The sequence below is a fragment of the Phascolarctos cinereus genome, unplaced genomic scaffold, assembly GCF_003287225.1.
Source record: "Phascolarctos cinereus isolate Bilbo 61053 unplaced genomic scaffold, phaCin_HiC Scaffold_9;HRSCAF=440, whole genome shotgun sequence".
Classification (NCBI taxonomy): domain Eukaryota; kingdom Metazoa; phylum Chordata; class Mammalia; order Diprotodontia; family Phascolarctidae; genus Phascolarctos; species Phascolarctos cinereus.
Genome location: NW_027556402.1, coordinates 146,966,304 through 146,987,349, shown reverse-complemented (window position 1 = coordinate 146,987,349; position 21,046 = coordinate 146,966,304). Strand labels below are relative to the sequence as shown.

Genomic DNA, 21,046 nt, shown 5'->3' with positions numbered 1-21,046 from the left:
TGTAACCTAGAGTCCCCTCCAACCTACACTGTCTACCATTCTATCACCCTTTTCCTGGTATCACCTTCTTCTTGACCCTACAGTTGAACTGTTCAACTATATTCTGTTCTCTGTTCACTTCCTTGTCCCTTTGTCTTAGTATCATTAACAATCTGCCAGATAACTGTAACTATCTTTTCTGCTCATGAACCATCTCATGATTCTGAATGATACTGAAGGAATAAATCCCAAAGGGTCAATTAGGTCTACCACAGATTCACATAACCTAATTTCAACTGGGCCCTCATGACTAGATGGTAAAACTTTTCTTCCTTCACTTATTTTCTTCTTTGCTTCTTTCAGTGGCTACTCTTAAACTTCTCTTTTTCCTGCAAGTCCTCAACGACTCCTCGAACTCCATCTCTGTCAGCAGTTGTGGTTGCTCCCTGATTTATTAAGAAAATAGAGACCACATGCCATGATCATCTTTTCTCCCCTACTCCACACATCAAAACTCCCCTCCCTACCTCTTCACCTACAAAGATGCATGGAACTGAACAGTGTATATATAGAGAAAGGAAATGTGTGTATAAGAAGAAAGAGTTATGATATATAGCCTGATGCCAACGATGATCTGCAATATTCAATGACATCAGAAGGAGAGATTGTCTGAAAAGGTATAGAAACAAAATTTCCATTTGAATATTTGGGTTTTTCTTTTTTGTTGGAAAGTGGGGGAGGAGAAGGGAAGAGACTTGTGGGACAAGGGGAGAAAGAGATTTAAAGAAAAAGCTTTTAAACAATAATAATTATAAAACCCCCAAAGTAATCTGGGATGATACAAACAAAATCAAGTGTTATTTTATTTTTAAAACATGAACATTCTCCCCCTTCAAAAAAAAACCATGAACATTAGAAAATTATTTCAAAACTTCAATTGCTAATATTCTGATAAACTCCATTTACCTGGAGAAGCAGCCTTTCAAAAGCCAGAAAGTTGTCCCATTTGGAAGACATGGGATGTTTCAAAGTCTGGACTGCGGCCAGCCCAAGTTGTAGGATACCACAGTGACTCTCCAAGGCTTTGAAGTTTTTCTTGAAAAGCTGGATATAAGAGGTGAGCTGCCCAGGAGTAACTCGTCCTAGAGGAGAGAAAAAAATAGTTTTCCCAGTGTACTCTTCCTTAGTGATCCAGTCAAAATTTTGAATGAATTTGCAATAAATTAATAATATTTCCAGACATTCATGTAAATAACATTTCACGGTCAATGTATAGAGATTTTCTCCATAGTGTAGCAATGTGATAGGCAGGTCAAACATACAACAGGAGGGAGAATCTTTGATCAGAACCTGTATTCATGTATAACACATTCATGGAACTCTGGAAAGACTTGTATGAACTGATACAGAGTAAAGGAGGGAGAACCAGAAGAACACTACACAGAATGACAACAATAACATAAAGAAAAATAAGACAACATGGCAATTGACCTAGGAATAGATGCAAGGACCCACATTTAATCTAGAGGTCAGGGGACTATGGATGCCCAGAGTGACAGACTTGGGCAGCTATGCCTGTTACATTGGTCAGTTTTGCTTCATTCTTCGTTGCTAGAAAAGAGGTTTAGGGGTTTGAGTGGCAAGGCTTGGTGGGACATAATTGCAATATAAATAGCACAAAAGCATAAACATTTCTTTAAAAGAACTGTTCCTGTGAGACCAAAGAACATTTTGATATGAAGGAAAGAGTTTCATTTTGGAACAAGATTTCACATTTATGGTTGCACTTTAGGGTTCACAAAGGGCTTTTCTTAGAACAAACCTATGGTACTACAATCATGATTCTCCTCATTTTGCAGGTGAGGAAACTGAGGGCCAGAGAGGTGAAGTGATTCACCCTTGGTCAGGCAACTAGAAAGTCATAGAACTAGAACTGAAACCTAGGTCTTCTAGCTCAAAGTCAGAAGTCTGATTCCAGAATTTTAACTACACTTCTTCCTTGGCAGTAAGCGGTTAACAGGTCTGGAATGTCGAAAGATTTCATTGGAAAGAGGGAACAAGAAATGAGCAATCACCAGAAGAGTATCTGCACTGATGACACATCACATTTGGAGCAACAATCATCTACTTAATATTTATTAAAGATCTCATAATGTAATGGACATTGTACAGAAAAGCTCTATATAGTGTTTATTCCTTCCTTGCCTCCAACTCCATCTAAAACCATCTGCCTATAACATTCCAGAGGCCTGAGATAGCTTCCCCTTCTCTCCATCTGCCAAACTACATTCTTTAAGCTGCAACTGCCCAGAAATGACATTTTCTACAAAATCTTGAGTCACTGAACCTCTTTGAGACTCGGTGTTCTCTTTCAACTCTGAATCTATGATCTCTTCATGTTAATGTAGAGCAAAGAAGGCAAACAAATTACACCTAGATAAAGGCAATCAATGAGCCTTTCTCACACACATATACAGGCAGAATTTATTATTCCTTAAAAAGCAACATGGCCTAGTTAATAAGGAGACAGCCTTGAAGTCAGGATGGATGATGTAGGTTCAAGACCTACCCACAAAACATATTAACTATGCAACCAAAAGCAGATCATTTAACTTCTCATTGTACCCAGGCAGGACTTTTAAGGATCCAAGTTAGAGACAATTTTCTGATCTTTATCAGTGCAGGGAGCTTCTATGTCAGGAATTCCCTACCTGAGTGCAAGAATAGCTTTAGTCCTTAAGTAAGTAAAAATACATAAGTGAAGAATTCTTTTAAAGAAACTGGTAATGCCTTGAAGTTTTTTGTACCACAATTATTTCTCAATATATCTTGTCCACCAACATCTTTATCTTTCCTTACAGAAAAGAAAAAAGTTAAGCAATTTTACAAACAAGGAAACTAGGCTCAGAAAGGTTAAGGAATTTGCCTAATGTCATTAAATAGCAGAGCTGGTCCCTATGAAGATGACTCCTAGCCCTATTCTCTCTTCTTCTTAAGCTTTAGTCCTTGTATCACCAAGCATGTCTTCAACATTTTCAGCTGTACAGCCAATAAGCATATCAAACTCAACATGTTCGCAAAGACAACTTACCAGCTTTCCCCCAAAAATCTACCCCATTCCTAATTTCCCCATTTCTGTCCATATTAGCACTATCCTATCAGTTATCCAAGTTCACAACCTAGGAGTCATCTTCTATTCCACACTCCCCCTCATTCCCTACATTAGTTGCTTTTTGTTGTTCAGTCATATCTGATTCTTCATGACCCCAAGCCCTTCTATCCTTCCCCATCCCTCAAAGTCTATCCAAGTTCATGTTTGTTATTTCCGTGACACTATCTATCCATCTCATGCTCTGCCATCCCCTTTTCCCTTTGCCTTAAATCTTTCCCAACATCAGGGTCTTTTCCAATGAGTCTTATCTTCTCATTATGTGGCCAAAGTATTTAAGCTTCAGCATTTGACCTTCCAGTGAACAGTCTGAATTAAGTTCTTTTAAGTATTGACTGTTTTGATCTCCTTGTTGTCCAAGGGTCTCTCAAAAGTCTTCTCCAGCACTACCTCTACACATCTTTGCACCATCCTTTCCTCTTCATTCACATGGGTACTCCATCTCTTCTGACTTAGACTACTGTAATAGCCTCGTAATTGGTCTACCTGCCTAAAATTTCTCCTCTCTCTGTTCTATCTTGAATACAGCTGCTAAAACAATATTTTGAAATGCCAGTTCCCTGATCACAAAGCTCCAATGGCCCCCTATCTCCACTACAGCAAATATAAATCTCCCAGTTTAGTATTTAAAGTCCTTCACCGTCTGATCCAAACCTATCCTTCCAAGACGAATGCACATTACTTCCCTTTATACATTCTATGCTCCAGCCAAGCTGGCCTATTTCCTGTTCCCTGTACATGGCATTCTATCTCTCGTCTCTGTTCCTTTGCAGACACTTGTCTCCCTCATCTGAAATGTAGTCCCTCTTTCCCACTCTCTCTTAAAATATCAAGCTTTCTTAAAAGCACAGCTCATATGCCGCCTCCTCCAAGAAGGTTTTCATAAGGTTCCCCTAGCTACTTGCCCACTCCTCCAACAACTCCAAATTTTCTGGCATTTACTTTGCATAGGTATATGCTATTGGATTCCACAGCACCATCTCTAAAGTATGTGTTCACTGAAGGCAGGACTGTTTGTCTTTGTATCCTAGGCCCTTGCACGGTGCCTGGCATGCAGCAGATGTTTAATGATGCTGACTGGCTAACTGCTTTCCAACCAGGCTGCCTCTCTACTTTCATTTCACTAGTGGGATCCAGACTTAGTCAACACTTTCATATACAGACATCTAAGACATATGGTCTTAATTATGGAAACAAATATTTATCTTTCATAACAGAAATCCAAACAGTATCCTCATTAGCAAACCTGGCCATTGTTCACTATTACTACGATATTCTCTTGCCTTTATGGCTTGTAGTATCCAAAAAAAGCAAGCATACAGAATTCCATATAAAAACACTTGTGCAAAAAGGGGGCATAAAAACAGCACTTATATCCCTTTTTCCATGGATTTATGAATAAATAATTTATATGCAAAGAAAATGCTGCTTGAAGCAATTACAGGCTACTGGTATTTTTTTTAAAATCAGTATGTACCTATTTTAAATGGAAAATACAATGAAAAGGCTCAGTCTCCCAAAACAACTAAGTGACAAGATGACAATGTCTCATTGGTACATGGGCTTCTAACATTCAGTCTGCCTCAGCTAACAGAACTGCAAGCTCTGAGCATTGAAGAACAGACAGAACTTTCATTCGTGCTTTTTTTCTTTTAACATCATCAGGAAGATTTACAGAGTGGTTTAAAAACTGTCAATCCAGACTGGCTTGGCAAGGTACCTTTAAAAACAATTCCTCTTTTATATTGAGTTTTCATAAGAGCCACTGTTTTACTGGGGCAGCGAGGTGGTGCACTGGCCTTGGAGTTGGGGCAAACTTGAGTTCAAATCTGGCCTCAGACACTTACTAGCTGTGTGACCCTGTGCAAGTCATTTAATCCTGTTTGCCTCAGTTTTCTCATCTGTAAAATGAACTAGAGAAGGAAATGGCAAAACACTCCAGTATCTTTGCCAAGAAAACCCCAAATGGGGTCACGAAGAGTCAGACACAACTAAACAGCAGTTTCAAAAAGTGAAAAATCTGTAGCAACATAAGAAGGGGGAAAAAAGCTTTCATTACTGTTATTGCTATTGTTAGGAGTCAGTAACGACAGGCAAATAGTTTTCTGATTTTGATTTATTAAAAATGGATTTCATCATACTTTACTGCTTTCTATAATGCTGACAAACTGAATCCAGACACAATGTTGGCTCTATTCATTTATAAAGCCCATGAGCAAGATGATTACAAACTTGAGTAGAAGTATCTTTGCTTTTTTGGAATTATTAAATAGAAACACACATAATATAGATTTGGGGTGGGCAGACTCCACTTTAGCAGCCTCAAAATAAAGAGCAGTTTGCCAGTAACATCTGTAATGATTTATTACAAGTGGATTAGACAGAAGAAAGAATCCATACTTTGAAAACTGCATATGAAGTACACTGTTTAGTTGTGAAATTGTTTAATGAAGAGTTCCACTGAGGAAGAAAACAAACTGGAAGATGTCAGCAAAAATGGTGCTAACCAGATAAACTGATGAGTCAATGCTAAATACATACTATTTTTTCCAAACCAATTAGACTCATTTCAATTTAACCTTCCTTGGCATAACAAAGATTAATGTAGAACATGAGCCCAAAATGAAGGCAATAATAGAATTACAGATCATAGATTTAAAGCCGGAAGGGACTCTAAAAGTCAATTAATCCAACCACTTGATTTTATAGATGAGGAAACTGAGGCTGAACAAGGCTAAGTGACTTACTCAAGTTTATATGGATGTTTTAACTGAGGTCTTAACTCAGGCCCTCTGAACCTAACTCTAGCATATGCTTTCCTCCATAAGAATTGTTGGTACTCAGTCAACGTCATTAGGTACAATCACAATGTTTTTACCCAAATATTATTACCTTTCTTCTGAATATATAACATGCTCCAATAAAGAGAGAAAATGGAGAGCTCTATTTATTAAAATGACAACTCAAGCTACTCTCCCAGCTATCTGCAAATTATTAGAATGGGATAGAAAATGGTGAAAGAAAGACCAGTGAGACTTTAAAAAGGTACTTGGATTTTTTTTAAGCCTCATAGAATGATCAGAAAATAATTAAAGACATGGAGTCAGGACCAACCTCAGATCATCATTAGAGGCAGCTGCAATGCTGATTTAAGAGACTTGAACAGGAAAATTACACCATGCTTACAGGCTATGTATACAATGAAATCATATGAAATATACATGCATAATACATATACTATACTATACTATACTATATTGTACTGTACTATACTATACACACACATATAAAAGACAAAAGACACAGAGGCTTAGTACTTACAGGAAAAGTTAACAAAAATACAAGATTTAGACAGTAAGGTATTAATAGATAAGTTTAATTTATTTTTATCAATATTTGACATGTTAAACTGAAAGATAAAAAAGGAGAAAATTATTATGTTGAAGAGGACCATGAACTGACTAAAACACACAGCTGTAACACATTCCCTCCTTCGCTGACCTGAGTCCTTCTCTTCATTTTAGATGTAGCTCAAGGACCATATTCTATATGAAACCTTTCCTGATCTCCAATGTTAATACCCTCTTCCCAAACTACCTTATACTTAACTACTTTTTATTTATTTTTGTTCACTATGTATCTGAGCTACATATACTAGAATATTAAGTTCCTTGGGAGTGGGTATTATTTCAATATCTGTACTTGTATCTTCAGTGCCTTGCACACAGAAGTCACTCAAATACTTACTAAGTCACTGATATAAAAATGGATTTTGTATCTATATCTATCTATACCTAAAAAACATAGGATGGTAAAGAGTTTATTTTTCAAATGTATAGAATATGTTTTTACAAAACTAATAATGTTCTAGGACAGTAGTCGCCAACTTTTTTTTGCTCATGTATCCCTACCAATAAAAAGATTTTGAGTACCCACTTCCATATATCTATGTGCATTTATGTGTGTGTGTGTTTACTTATAAATTATATGCATATACTACTATATTATGGACATTGTGAAATATATAAAAATATACATTTTAAAGAGTAAGAGATATACAGAATTTTTTTCATTTACTAATGGTAAAATATTTTTTAAAGCAATTTGACTGAATATACTTAATTATTTTGGGAAAATGTCTATGTATGTCTTGGGAGATAGTGCAGACATTTAAATAATAATTGCGGTTACTAGTTATTCATTTAATTTTATGAATGGAAACTTTTATTGAAAGATACAAAGTACAATAATTAAATAACAGATCATAATAATCGTGAATATTACAACTACTCGGCATAAGTCAGGTTTCTCTATGTATAGATACTCCCATATACCATACAAAAAACCAAGCAAAAGTGAATTGCTTAGATTTCAAGTCATAGGAAGTTTCCAGTATAAATCTATTCCTCTTTATATGGCTCTGCTTAGTGTATAATGTCACCTTAATTTTCTATTTGTGTTTGGCTGTTTTAATTGTTTTTTAGTTGGAGGAGAAAGAGAGCAGGAGAGGGTGGAATTTACCAAAGGCATCTGAGCTGTTGCTGCTGCTGTACCTGAGTCACAGTTAGATTATAACTTTAATCCAGCTATATCATTGCTAAGTTAAAACAGATCAAAGAGAAACATCTTTGACATACAAAAATATTTATAGCACCTCTTTTTCTGGTGGCAAAAAACTGAAAGCTAAAGGGATGTCCAGCAACTGGAGAATGGCTGAATAAGTTGTTATATACTGATATGATGGAATATTCATGTTGTAAGAAATGAGGAAAAACAATGACTTCACAAAGACACAGAAAGGCTTCTATGAACTGATATGGAGTGAAGGGAATAGAACCAGAAGAATTTTACAATTTACAATTAATTTTCTAACATCAATATTATAAAAATGAACAATTTTGAGAAATTTTACAAACTGATGAAAAATGAAATGAGCAGAATCAAGAGAATAATTTATGTAATAATAATAATACTATAAATAAAAAACAAATAACTTTAAAAGTTGTAAGTACTATGATCTATATAGCAACTATTCATGATTTTAGAGGACCAATGATGAAATATGCTATCCATTGTGGAGAGGTGATAGATTTGGAGTGCAAAAGAAGACAGAGATATTTTTGCATACAGTCTCTGAGTAAATTTGCTTTTGTTTGACTATAAATATTTGTTAAAAGAAATTTTTTTTATCTTTTTCTTTTTTTAATGGAGTTGGGGGTGGGAGGGAGAGAAAATAGATTTTAGTTAATGTTTTTTAAAATTGAGATGTGTGGGAAGATGCTGCAGATGTGAAATGTTGTGTGCGCTTTCAGATGAAGTATCACATTATTTGTGTGACTTAACTGTTTTGTGTTATTGCAAGAGACATCTCAAGAAGTGGGATAATCGGTAAATTTTTATAATGCAAAAGCAAAAAAAAAAACTTTTTCCTTAATTCACACTTATTAAGCACTTACTACCTGCCAGGCATAGTGTTAGGATACAAAGCCAAAATTTTTTAAAATAAAAAAAAGTTTTTTAAAACTACATGCCTTTAAGGAGAATGGTCCTTGGGCATTTTACCACCGGTTTACACTATAAAGTGGCAGAAATTGCTTCACTTCTCAAATTCTGCCTATGACATGCTGTTCATTGTATTTTGGAGCCCTAGACCTATTTTTATCCCACAAAATATAATTTTCTGTGAGTGGAGGGCATCTGGACCCATAGTTTCTTTAGGGTAAGGAACTCTCTTTGTGGAAATGTCCCCACACAAACAGAATAGCAACTCCATAACTTACCATTCCCAAAGAGTTGTCTGGGACTAAGTAGAGAACTATCATTGAGGAGTGAGTAAATCAGCTGCGGTACATGAATGAATTGTAATATTATTTCACTGTAAAAGACAATGACTATGATGAAGAGACAACCATGGAAAGATTTACATGAGCTGAAGCAAAGTGAGGTAAGCATAAGCAATAAAATAATTAACACAATAACTAAACAATGCAAACAGAAAGAACAATCACCGCAAAACAAATGAAAATGAACATTACAAAATAAGTAAAAGCAAACGGGGCCTCAAAGAAGAGATATGAGAAGATAGCCCTGCTTTACTCCACTGCAGAGGCACGTATAGAACACTGCCTATTTTTTCAGACTTTTTCAACGTATTGATCAGTTTTGCTGATGTTTTTTTCTCTTATCTTTCTTTTAAAATATTATTTGTTATATAGGGTAGCTTTCTTGGAGGAAAAGAGGCACTGGGAGAAATGTTGGTGATTTAAAAGCAAAAGATACCAATAGAAATGTATATTTTTAAAAGATTATAACTATCCTGTGGGTAGGATACTTTGCACAGAAAGAGAAATACTGGGAATTTCTAGAAGGAAGAGTTGGAGTAGGTGAGTGGAAGGTGATGATAGATGAAGGGTGAATGTAGTGATGTTGGTGACAAGTAGCTATTATGGAAAGAATGGAATAAAACTATCTTCCTATTCTGTAATCGATTGATTATACACCTCTTAGGGTCATCGTCATCCCCTTCACGTCATGCCTGGACACATGGTACGTGAGGAGAGCTGACCCCACTCTAGCCTCTTCGGAGAACACTGCTCTAGGGCATTAAAAGGGGGGGGGCGCACCTTAAATATACATTTATAGACCATAATATAACAGAGTAATAAATTAAAATTAATTATTATTATATTAAGTATTAAGTTAATATATTATAAAATATAAATATTATAAAATTTTATATTATCTATTGCTTTATTGCTTTGTATTTATAATATTATAAAATAATTATAAAGTATAAAATTTATCATAATAAAATATAAACAAAAGATATAATCTAAATGGAGACTAAAAATGACTTCCTAAAAAAAGGTCAAAATCTAAATCACAGAAAAAAATTAAAGATAAAATGGTAAAAGTCATGGGATGAAGCTAAATCCTCATAGATAAACTTATGTCCTTGAATTTGTAAGATAAAGAAAAATGAGAAGACTAACAAACTGCATATGCAATTTTAAAATGAGAAAATCAACAAATTAATAAACTCAAAATAAGCATGAGAGAAAATTTGGGAAAAAAAATAAAAGCAATTTAAACAGCACTGAATGTCAAAGACAATCAAATTAATAAAGAAAACAAAGAAGGCCTAAATTGATAAAATAAACTGATTATCAAATGTGAGAGAAACCAAATTACCAAAATAAATAAATGACAAAAAGGAAGCCATGTTAACCATAGATAGGAACATAAATTTAGAGCAAGAAGGTACCTTACAGGTCACTGAATATAACCTCCCCTCATTTTGCAGATGAGGAAACTGAGGCCCAGACAGTTTAAGTGATTTTCCCAAGGTCATACAACTAGTAAGTGTATGAAGTGTGATTTGAGCCTAGGTCCTCCTTTTACCAAGTCCAATGTTCTCTCCACCATGCCTTAACTACAGAGGAAAGAAAATGATCAGAAACTATTATGTAGAGTTATGTGCCAATAAAACTGATAATTAACATGAAATTGAGTTGTGAAAATGTGAAAAATATAAAATGTCCAAATTAACAAAACAGGAAATAGATAAGCTAAACAATTCAATCTTAAAAACTGACAGTGAACAAGTCAAAAACGAATTGACAAGAGAAAAACTCCAGAATTGGTTAAATTTGCAAGTTAATGTTAACAAACAGAGAACAAATTATTTCTAGTCTTCAAAAACTAAAGACTGAAGCCTAATCATACCTATTGCTCAGACTATGATACACTGTCTATCAACACCTATGGACCAGGGACGTAGAGTGTGAGGAACTTAGAGGTCACTCTTAGAGGAGCTGAGGCCCAAACAGGTTATGTGAATTGCTCAAGGGCACACACATACACACAGTAAGTGGCTGAGCTGGGATACTGTCTGATCCAGGTCCTCTGACCCCAGTTCCAGCATTCTTTCTACTCATCACTCCGCCTCTCAGACAAGACACTGCAGCTGGTCAACATGCCATACCCATAACTGAAGAGGAAAATGAGAACAGTCTAGGTTGCATCTGGGAAACTGTGCAGTACTTTTTGTGACCCTAAGCTTCTTCCAGAAACACAGGCCCATCTTTTTAATATCAATATTCTCCCAGTGATGCCATTTATGGCTGTGAGTCATGGATTACTACAATCTCTGAAGAATTAAAATCGCTGGTCATTTAAAGGGTAATGGAGAAGTAGGTGTTAGTGATCTGAAACATAATATCAATTACCAATTGTACAGGAAATGTGGATAAAAGGTTTCATCATCAAGAGCTGCATGGCCAGAAAAGGAGTTGGGCCAGGTGCAGCAGGTGGAGATAAGTGATGAAGAGTCTTCACATTCCACTGGCGTTCTGGCAAAGTCAAGAGATCCAGAGGATGGCTCCAGGAAGTTGGGTGGACACTCCCTGTAGCATTTGTGGGAGGACAAGAACTAGAGTCTCACAGGAGGAGATTGTACATATGGTGCATCCGGACTCTCGGAGAAAATATCTATATTGACAAAATTGCAAAAGGAGTGAGGTACCAAAGTATAAAAAGGCTCTTGCTTGCCTTATTAATTTGCTTTGGGGTTTTTTGATTAACAATCCAAAGATATGCTCCAGCCCGGAAATGTCAACTTAGGGCCCCAAATGCAACCTCACAACTCCCCAGCTGATAGAATCAGATTAAAATGTAATTGGGAAATATTTTAACAAATATTTCTCCAGCTTCGGAGTCAGGAGGACTCGAGTTCAAATCTGGCCTCAGACACTTGACACTTAACTAGCTGTGTGACCCTGGGCAAGTCACTTAACCCTGGTTGCCTCACCAAAAAGCAAAAGAAAACAACAACAAATATTTAACAACAAATGAAAATACAACACAACATAATGTTAATTTGTGGTTTCCTCAGTTAAAACGCTACACATAGAGATCCTTTCTGTTTCAGTTTGTTATCACTGCTCCAGCCCATCATGCCCAGTCTAAGTTATGAATCTAAGTTATTAAGCCTGAGCGAATCTCTAGGAATTTCTTCTCAGTCCATTTTTAACTTCCATACCATAACATTCACTCCACGTAACAGCAACAGAAATGTGGGTTTTCTTTGAGTATCTTGGTTTTATTACCATTCAGTGAGTTACGTAGAGATAACAAAAGGGTGGGAGTGGAGTAGAGTTAAGACATTTTTTATAAGAAAGACAACTAACTGCTTCTGACTCTGATAAGGTCAAACAGAGAGAAAATACAGTTAACTTGAAGCTGGAGAAGCCTAAGTCAGGCTTGTGAAAAAACTTTCCTGATTAGATAGATGCAGAAGATGGAGACCTTTGTTAAGGGGGGATCTTCTAGGGTGGCATATGATACCAATCTCTTTGGGAAAGCTTGATTTTTTTTTTAAAAAAAGGCATTGCTGGGAACTGAAGTCCAGTTTTATAACATTATAAATATCAGGGGATGGGATACCTTTAAAATATCATGAATTGTGTCATATTTTTTTTTACCATTACCTGTACAGTAGCATTGCACCCCACTGCCCAAAAAATAAAAGGAAAAAAATACATGAACCAAGTTCCAATTATATGAAACCATTCAATCACATATCAAGAGAGAAGTACAATCTTAAAAAACATTAAACTGATGCTAAGTCAGATTCTATTTTGCTACAGAACAAAGCACCATTGCTGCAATACTTGGGTCACCTCAAAGAAAGTAAACAGCTCTCTTGAAAGTTATGTGCTTAGGGAAATCTAAAACCACCAAAAATATATGTGGTTTTGGGTTTCAAAAAAATGCAAGTCCCTTGAGACTTAGACCTTGAGGCAAACCTATAAACCCAACCAGAAATTCTGGAAGGTGGGGTACAGATTAGTCCAAACTGGTATAGATTAAAGGGCTTACAAGAACAAGGAAGCATTTCCTTACTGGGCCCATTCTGACTTAAAAGGGTATTTCTGCTGTCAAGAATAACATTAAGTAGAATGAAGGTAACCCACTCTTCAGGAGTATGATTCTATCTGGTATCATTCTTCCCATGTTTTTTGAACACTACAATTGACAGAAGGAAACCTGGTCCTACAAAATCCTAACATCTACCAACCAACCAAAAAGTATTTACTAGACGTCTACTACATATGTGCTGGGTACTCTATTAGGTATCAGGGATACACAGACAAAAATGAAACAGTCTCTGACCTCAAGGAGCTTATATTCTATCAGAGAGACATGTACACGTGTAAATAAATACAATGTAAGTACTGTTTTAAATAAATATCTATTTTAAACTATTAAACCTTAAAACTGCACTGAGACTTTAGAGACATCTTGATTCAAAACAAATACTAGGTACTTCTGGAGTGGAAGCACTAGCTGCTAGGGGAATTAAAAAAGGCCTTAAAGGAGAAAGGAGTTGTTACATTATCAGTGATGTAAGTGGGGTAAAAGAGAAGATGAATTAGAAAAAGCCACAAGGAAAAATGGGGAACACAAATTCAAGTTCTTATATATTATCAGTGATTTAATGGGGGAAAAGATAATCAGGGCACAATGAGGAATCATCACGTACATACAATAAAAGAAGATACTCCTCTTCCATTTGGCCCCCTGTCCAGAGTAAAAATTGTTCTTCATCATCTTAAAGTTATTGATTTCTATACTTTTAACCCTGAATTCATGTCTGCCTCCAGGGCTAGTTTATATGAATGCGTATAAGTAGACGATGGACTGACGAGCCTGGGAATGTGTTAAAAGGATAGGATAAGCCTTTAATTATCCATATTCCAACCTTCAAAAGGATATAGCATTAGGATGCATAGTCATTAGTTATGCATAAAGTGTATGAAATGGAATAATGTGAAATAAGGCTAGAAAAGTGAGCTGAAGCCAGACTTTAGAAGGTCTTAAAAACCACCCTACAGAGTTTGTTTTCTATCTTATAAGCAAGATGAAGCCAAGGAAAAATTTCAAGTGGTAACTGGACATAATCAGACTTGTGAAGAAGAATTAATAAAGGTTTTATCCTTCCCACCCATTCCTCAAAATAACTACCTTGTAGTCTATAGACGAAATAGCCTATAGCTTTGTATTATTACTCATGAAGGAAATGGAGGGAAAAGGTTTGGCAAAACTGAAGTCAATGCCTCATGTGTTACTTTATTCTTGAAGTAGTTTTTTTTTTTAATGCACTGAAAAAAAGTTTGGAATGGTCATTTTTTATTAAAAGGAAAACAACTAGTACTTAAGAGTCTCCTTTATTTTATTATCTAAGGGAAAGGAAAACATCAAGGCTGAAACCTACAAGTATTGTCAACATTTTTCTATTTCTTCACAGTGGCAAAAGTCAAATTCATAATTTGGAAATTGTTAGTCTCACTAAGGAAGACAAACAAAGTTTAAGAGGGGAGGAGGAGCTACTGAGTCACAAAATAAAAAGGAAATAAATGTGAAAAGCTTTAATTAAAAAATGTCTCTATTATAATGGGGAGGGAGGAGGCCTAGTATCAAGTATTTTAAGCATGATGAGAAAAAAAATTATACAGATTAAAATGCATTATTGTCATCATAATTCCCCTCAATGACTCAAAAGCCCTAAATTATTCCTTGTGTAACAGATTTGGGGTCAACCTGGCATTTGGCCTAGTATGTTTTATTTCAGTCCTTTATTTCCAAGGTCCAGATGTCCTAGATTCAAATCAACATAATTCATACTTACCTTCTTCACAATATTCTTCATTCTTAAATATTCAAGAACTAATTTATATTGAGACCAATGTAAGTAACTGGAATGGGCACAGGTACTTAACTTAATAAGGCTAATTTTTAAAAGTATCTGTGCTGTAGCCCTGTTAGGATATCTTAGAACATAAATCATACTTTATTGCTCATTGAAATACTCTTGGAAAATCAACACACTTCTGATATCCTTTAATTTTTCAAAAGTACTCTTTTAAATTTAATCAGAGCCAGAGTGTTTTAAAAGCACAGCCTCATAAGGAATTCACATTTGAATGTTTGGATTTTTTATCTATGAGAAAAGGCAAGATAAAACATTTGCTTCATCCAAAAATTCAGACTAATAAAGGAAAAGGGAAAAAGGAGAAGGCAATTGTCACTAAACTCTATTATGAAAAGCACCAAAGGGGTTGGTCAAAATGCGCTTGTATCTTTGTTCCAATTAAGCTTTACTAAAACTCAAGTATCACCACTATATTAGTCTGTTTTATATCACTAGTCAAGATTTCCAAAGTCTCATTCTATCTACTAACAGACATACAAAGAGGAATTGTAAAGAAAGTGAGCTATGAGACAAAACGATGACATATCTTCAAATATTACCACAACTTGAGCGATAAAATATTAAATTCAAAAATTTACTCCTAGAACGAATATTTAAGGAGGCGGAGGGAAGGGAATATGATCTAACATGCCAGTTGGGATGAAGAGACAAAGTTATGGATAAAAGATACTTTAAATCACTGTCTATGTAGCTTTCTTTGCCACTTCAACAGCAGCATAAATAAATCATCCTGGCTATAACAGAGGTTACTAGTTGAAAGGTTATTCTAGATGGAGTATTCTTTTGTCTCTAAATTCACTACAATGAACCTGTGACTCAAATTTCCAGTCCTTTCTCTTCCACATAAATTTGCATTAAACAGCACAACCACCCAAGAAAACAAATATCATTCAGGGAAGAGGGGGTGGGCAGAGAGAAGAAGAGATAAGATTCAATATTGACATGATGATTACAATATCGTTTTTATTATTTTGTTCATAAACATATGCCAAATTTCCTATCATGAGCCTGAAAGCTGCCATTTAATGAAATACATATGCTCCAGAAAAGCAGTTTGTGCACAAGTTGTAAACTGTTATACTTTCATACTTCTTCCATTACATCAGAAATGTCTTCTAATAGAAAAAAAAAAACCTTTACATTTTATCTTTTAGCTTAAGAGGAAAATGACCTCCCACCCTATTCCAGTGCAGGATCCAGAACAACCCCCGGGATGGCACTCTGTGCTCCTCATGGTACCTAACGAATCCTTCATAGAAGCTGATATTTCCTCAATGTCTAATAGGCAAAATAAATACTAGCTGGGTACCAGAACACAGGAAAATTAAGTACTGTAAGAAAAGCCCTGTATCAGATGGTTGGCCATCCAAAACCTAGATACAATTCCAGGACCCTGGCTAATAAAATCTCTGGTCAGAGAATGGAGATGCACCTGAATTCTATATCTGATGGGTAACTACAGCCCTTGACCAAGGAGAAAAACAATAGAAGTTGCATTCAGATTATTCCTTCTTCCTGCAGACCCCTTCCTCCTCCAGAAGGTAGGATTTGGCTAGCTGATATATAAAGAAGGCATCTCCATTCTTCTCCTTTAGACTTATTTGAATTCCAGTGCTATTAAATGACCTACAAATACCTAAATAGCCCAATGTCTCTGTGCTCTCATCAATGTGCATACACAATCCAGTAGTTACTGATCACAATCCATCTAGCCCTTCTTAACCTACACTACTCTTATCCATGACACCTTAACAGTCCTTCACAAGACATTCACCCAACATGCTGTCAGTTTTCCTCTTGATCGCTTGACACCTGTGTGGCAAATCAATGTCATATGTAGTCTATCTCCCCTTTTTATTATACAACAGACCCACCTCCTTTTCTGGCCATAAGGGACATGACATTTTTAAATGATAGCTCATTAACTTTATCTTTTATGCTGCTTTGTACATGAACTTCATTAGTGGTAATAAGCCTATTTATGCCTGCCATTTGTTTCTCCTTTTCCCTTTATTTGACTTGCAATTCTGACTCCTTGGATATTATATCATTCCATAATTTATAGCAATGCAGTATCATCAAAAGATTATTAATACAAGAAAATTGGCTATTTTGGATACAAGTAGGGGCTAATGTCTATAGAATGGAAGAATGCTGAATAGATTCATGAATAAGGGTACTATTTACACTTTTTCTGTAAAAAATCATCACTAATTTTGTTGTAATATCCTTATGTTACTCTTCAGACCCAGGGTACAAATCACAATACATAAAATTCATTCAAATACAAATTCACTGAAAAATACTAATGACTTTTATGGAGCCAGAAAACCTTAGATTCATTCATTCATTTATTCATACATACACGCACACATGCATTCAAACATTTACTAATGGTCCATTATGTGCAAAGCACTAGGTTAGTGTTATGGGATTTTCAGAATGAGGATAGTATCCCCTACAATTCTGTAAAGGATCTTTTTATAACAGATAGATAAATGTAACAGAAGGTAGAAACTGATGTTTCAAAAAACAGGCCCAAAGAAAAGGCCATGGGAATAAACATATCATCAGAGTTGATAAGAGAAATGGTTTTTAGATACTAATTTTTAAATACTCAGCTCTTACTTATCTAGCTATTAAACCTATATTTTTAAACAAAAACCTGTTCTTGTGCTTATCTTATGTGGTTATGCTTTTATTAAATTCTTACATAAAAACACAAATATTAAAATATTAACTTTTTTTAAGAAAAGGGACTCTGGAGATCTCTAATTTTTCACCAAATATACAAAAAAAAAAGATCCATTTACAAATAAATTTTATTAGGGCTTAATTCTTTTAATTCTGAAGTCCAAATTCATTGTGCTAGAATGAGTAATGAGAACAAAGAGACAGGCAATCTACCAGACAAGAAGTGATAACAACTATGGAGTAAAAACTAGCAGATGAGGGAGAAAGGCAGGGTACGTCTAACGTCCTTGATCTTTTTTTCCAGGTAAAGTAGTCCTACAATTCAGAATCCATAAAATAAGAGCTTTTTCCAACTGCCAAAAAAAAAAAAGAAAAGAAGAAGAAAGAATGAAAAGGAAGAGAGAAAGATGAAGCCAACTTCTGGCAGTTCTATTTGTCAGACTGTCTGCCTGTCAAGTAGAGAAAGCTAGCGCATTGCTCTTTGTAAATACTCTCCTACAATTCCCATGCTTCATGCTAGAAAGACAAGTGGTGACACAAGGCACTGATGACAGTGTGTGTGTGTGTGTGTCTGTATGTGTGTGTGTGTGTGTGTCTGTCTCTATTTGTCTCTTCCTTCCTATCTATTTCTATCTATATGTCTCTAGAGATAGATACACACACACACACACACACACACACACACACACACACAGAGCCCCAAATATACATATAGGAAGACAAGTATATGTGATACGCATACACAGAGTATATATGTGTGACATGTACATATTTTTGTACATGTGTGTATATGTGTGCACTGTGTGTTTGTGGCGTTATAGATCTACACGTATGTATGGATACATACATGTACACATAGTATCTATCCACACACATGTAGATATGTTACTTCCTAATACCATATATACACACACACATTCACTCTCTCTCCATATATATATAATATACATATATGTGTGTATATGTATGTATGTGTATATATATATATGTATACACATATACACACAGACACACATGTATGTGTATGGCGTTAGGAAGGGATATATATGTGTATATCTATATCTGTAGGTCTATAGATACAGATAAGAATATCTTTATAGATACAGAGATAGAAATAGATACACACACAAAGACCCAGACACACATATCTCCTTCCTAACACTATACATGCATACACACACTGTCACCAATGCCATATGTGTGTGCATATGTACACATATGCTTGCATATATGTGTATGCAAACAGATAGGTAGCAAAATACTCAGAACACACACACACATATATATCATACCTCACACACAGAGATACATATATGTTCCTTCATAATACCATCTGAGCATTTTGCAAACTCTTCAAGGCTTTTCCAAGATTTTATTCTAGCCTACTTAGGGAAAAAAAAAGCCAGGGCTTAGACTTTAGGCATAAATTACCCTGGTCACCTCACAGAAAAATGTCAATTTCCTCAAGCTTGCTAACAGATAATGACATTAACTGGGACTTGCCCCTTGGGCCAGCTCCTTGGACTCACCCATGCTCATTTTGATGGGCAGGTTCTCTCTACTAGCTGCTTCCACCAGGTGTCTCCTAACTTCCATGAGAGCTTCTTTGTGCTTGCGGTCAGTAAAGACTCCCAGAGGGCTATTGCTGCCGTGTCACTGCAATGAAACCACAAAGAACACTGGCTAAATTTCCAGTATAATAAAAGGGGTTAAAAGTACAATTTTTTTTAAAGTCTGAACACTAATGTTTGCTCATCAAGTTAGGGGTTGCTTGACTCACTCTTTCGAATCAATGTTTATCACTGAGAAAGTAATGAAACCCATCAGAATCATCAAACAGACACAGAAAAAGGGAAGGGAAAAAAGGAAGAAAAAAGGGAGAGAAAGAAAGGGGAAAGGAAGGAAGCAAAGAGAGGGAAAGAAGGAAACAAAGAGAGGGAAGGAAGGAAAGAAAGAAGGAAGGAAAGTAATGCCATATTACAGGAGATTAGCATGAGTGAGGAAAATGAAATTAGTTAATAATTTAAAAACATTAAAAGAAGAGTCAAAATTACTTAAGGTACATGTAAACCAATGAATTGCTAATGAACCACCAGAGACAATCAACAATTGTTTAATAAAATTATTTATTCAAAGGTCATTTAATAAATTTAATAATCATTTAATAAAACTGAGGCAAACAACTGTCCAGATGGCAAACTTCAGAACAGAGTTTTACCAAAAATGACTAAGTTGCCTAATGTTAGAAAATATTATGTCTAAAACCCAAAGTAATTAGCAAGATAATTGTTCTCAACAAAGCAACTATTCCTTGCTTAGAAAATATTTAACAAAATTGCTTTAATAGACTAGCTCATTAATAAATGAAAAATAATAATTGTGCTAAGTTACAATAACTTCAAACTCTGTTGACTGTCACACTATTGGCACTAGGATGGAAGGGTGATATTTCAACAAATCTTTTACAATTGACCTTTCATAAAAGGCATGAAGTTTAAGATTATGTTAGGCTTATCTCAGCTCATTTCCTCTGCAGTTCTCAATCTCAGCAAAGTGCCATATCCAATTTGTGAATGAGTACAGTGTTTTTCCTGGAAAAATGGTGACTGGATGCCAAATATACACATTTGGATTCACTTTTTAAAAATAGGGCATAAAAAGAACAAAGATGACTTGTGTCTCCTTTCAGTGGCTTTTCCCTTTCCAAGTCCCCAGGAACATTTCCTGTCATCTAGTTTCCTTGAAGATGTTCTATTTAATTTTTTAAATGACCTATCTGAATGCAGTTTGGTAAAAATAATAACTTTCAAGGTTAAATTTGAGTTAAGATCTAGTATTTTACAGTGAAAACTAACATTGAACTTTAACTTTTGAAAAACTACTTTAAGTATAACTTCAGGTACCTCATAATCTAAACAGTCAATTGATCAATTAACAAGTATTTATTAAGCACTTACTATGTGCCAGACATTGTGCTGGGCACTAGGGAGAAAGACAAAATAAATCGGTCCTTGCATTCAAAGAATATACATTCTATGAAAGACAATATGTACATAAATAAGTACATGTAAATATTTATACATTCACATATACACACATGTATAAGCATAAACAAAATAAATGCAAAGTACTTAGGAGGGGGTGGACAGGGCACTAGTAGCTGGATAGATCAGGACAGGTTTACGAAAAAGTAGAATAAATTAAAGCTGAGTTTTGAAAGAAACAAGGGACCCTAAAAAGTAGAAATGCAGAGAGAGTGCATTCCTGATTTAGGGGACAGCCGGTGCAAAGGCAAAAAGATGAGAGTGTGATGAGCAGTAAGAAGGTGAATCTGGATGGAACAGAGAGAGAAGGAGGATGAGTTATGGATGAAATGGCAGGCTGGGGTTAGGTTGTGAAGGGTTTTCAAAGCCAAGCAGAAAGGTTTACAT

The 21,046-nt window shown here is 35.4% G+C and overlaps 1 protein-coding gene across 1 annotated transcript in view; it reads right to left on the bottom strand.

Moving 5' to 3' along the window:
* Window positions 1-21,046, bottom strand: part of SCFD2 (sec1 family domain containing 2) — a 423,086-nt gene that overhangs the window by 338,648 nt on the left and 63,392 nt on the right. The window contains 3 exon segments of the mRNA XM_020990057.2: window positions 946-1,121; window positions 19,145-19,231; window positions 19,234-19,271. Of these exon segments, the coding sequence (XP_020845716.1) occupies window positions 946-1,121; window positions 19,145-19,231; window positions 19,234-19,271 (301 nt within the window).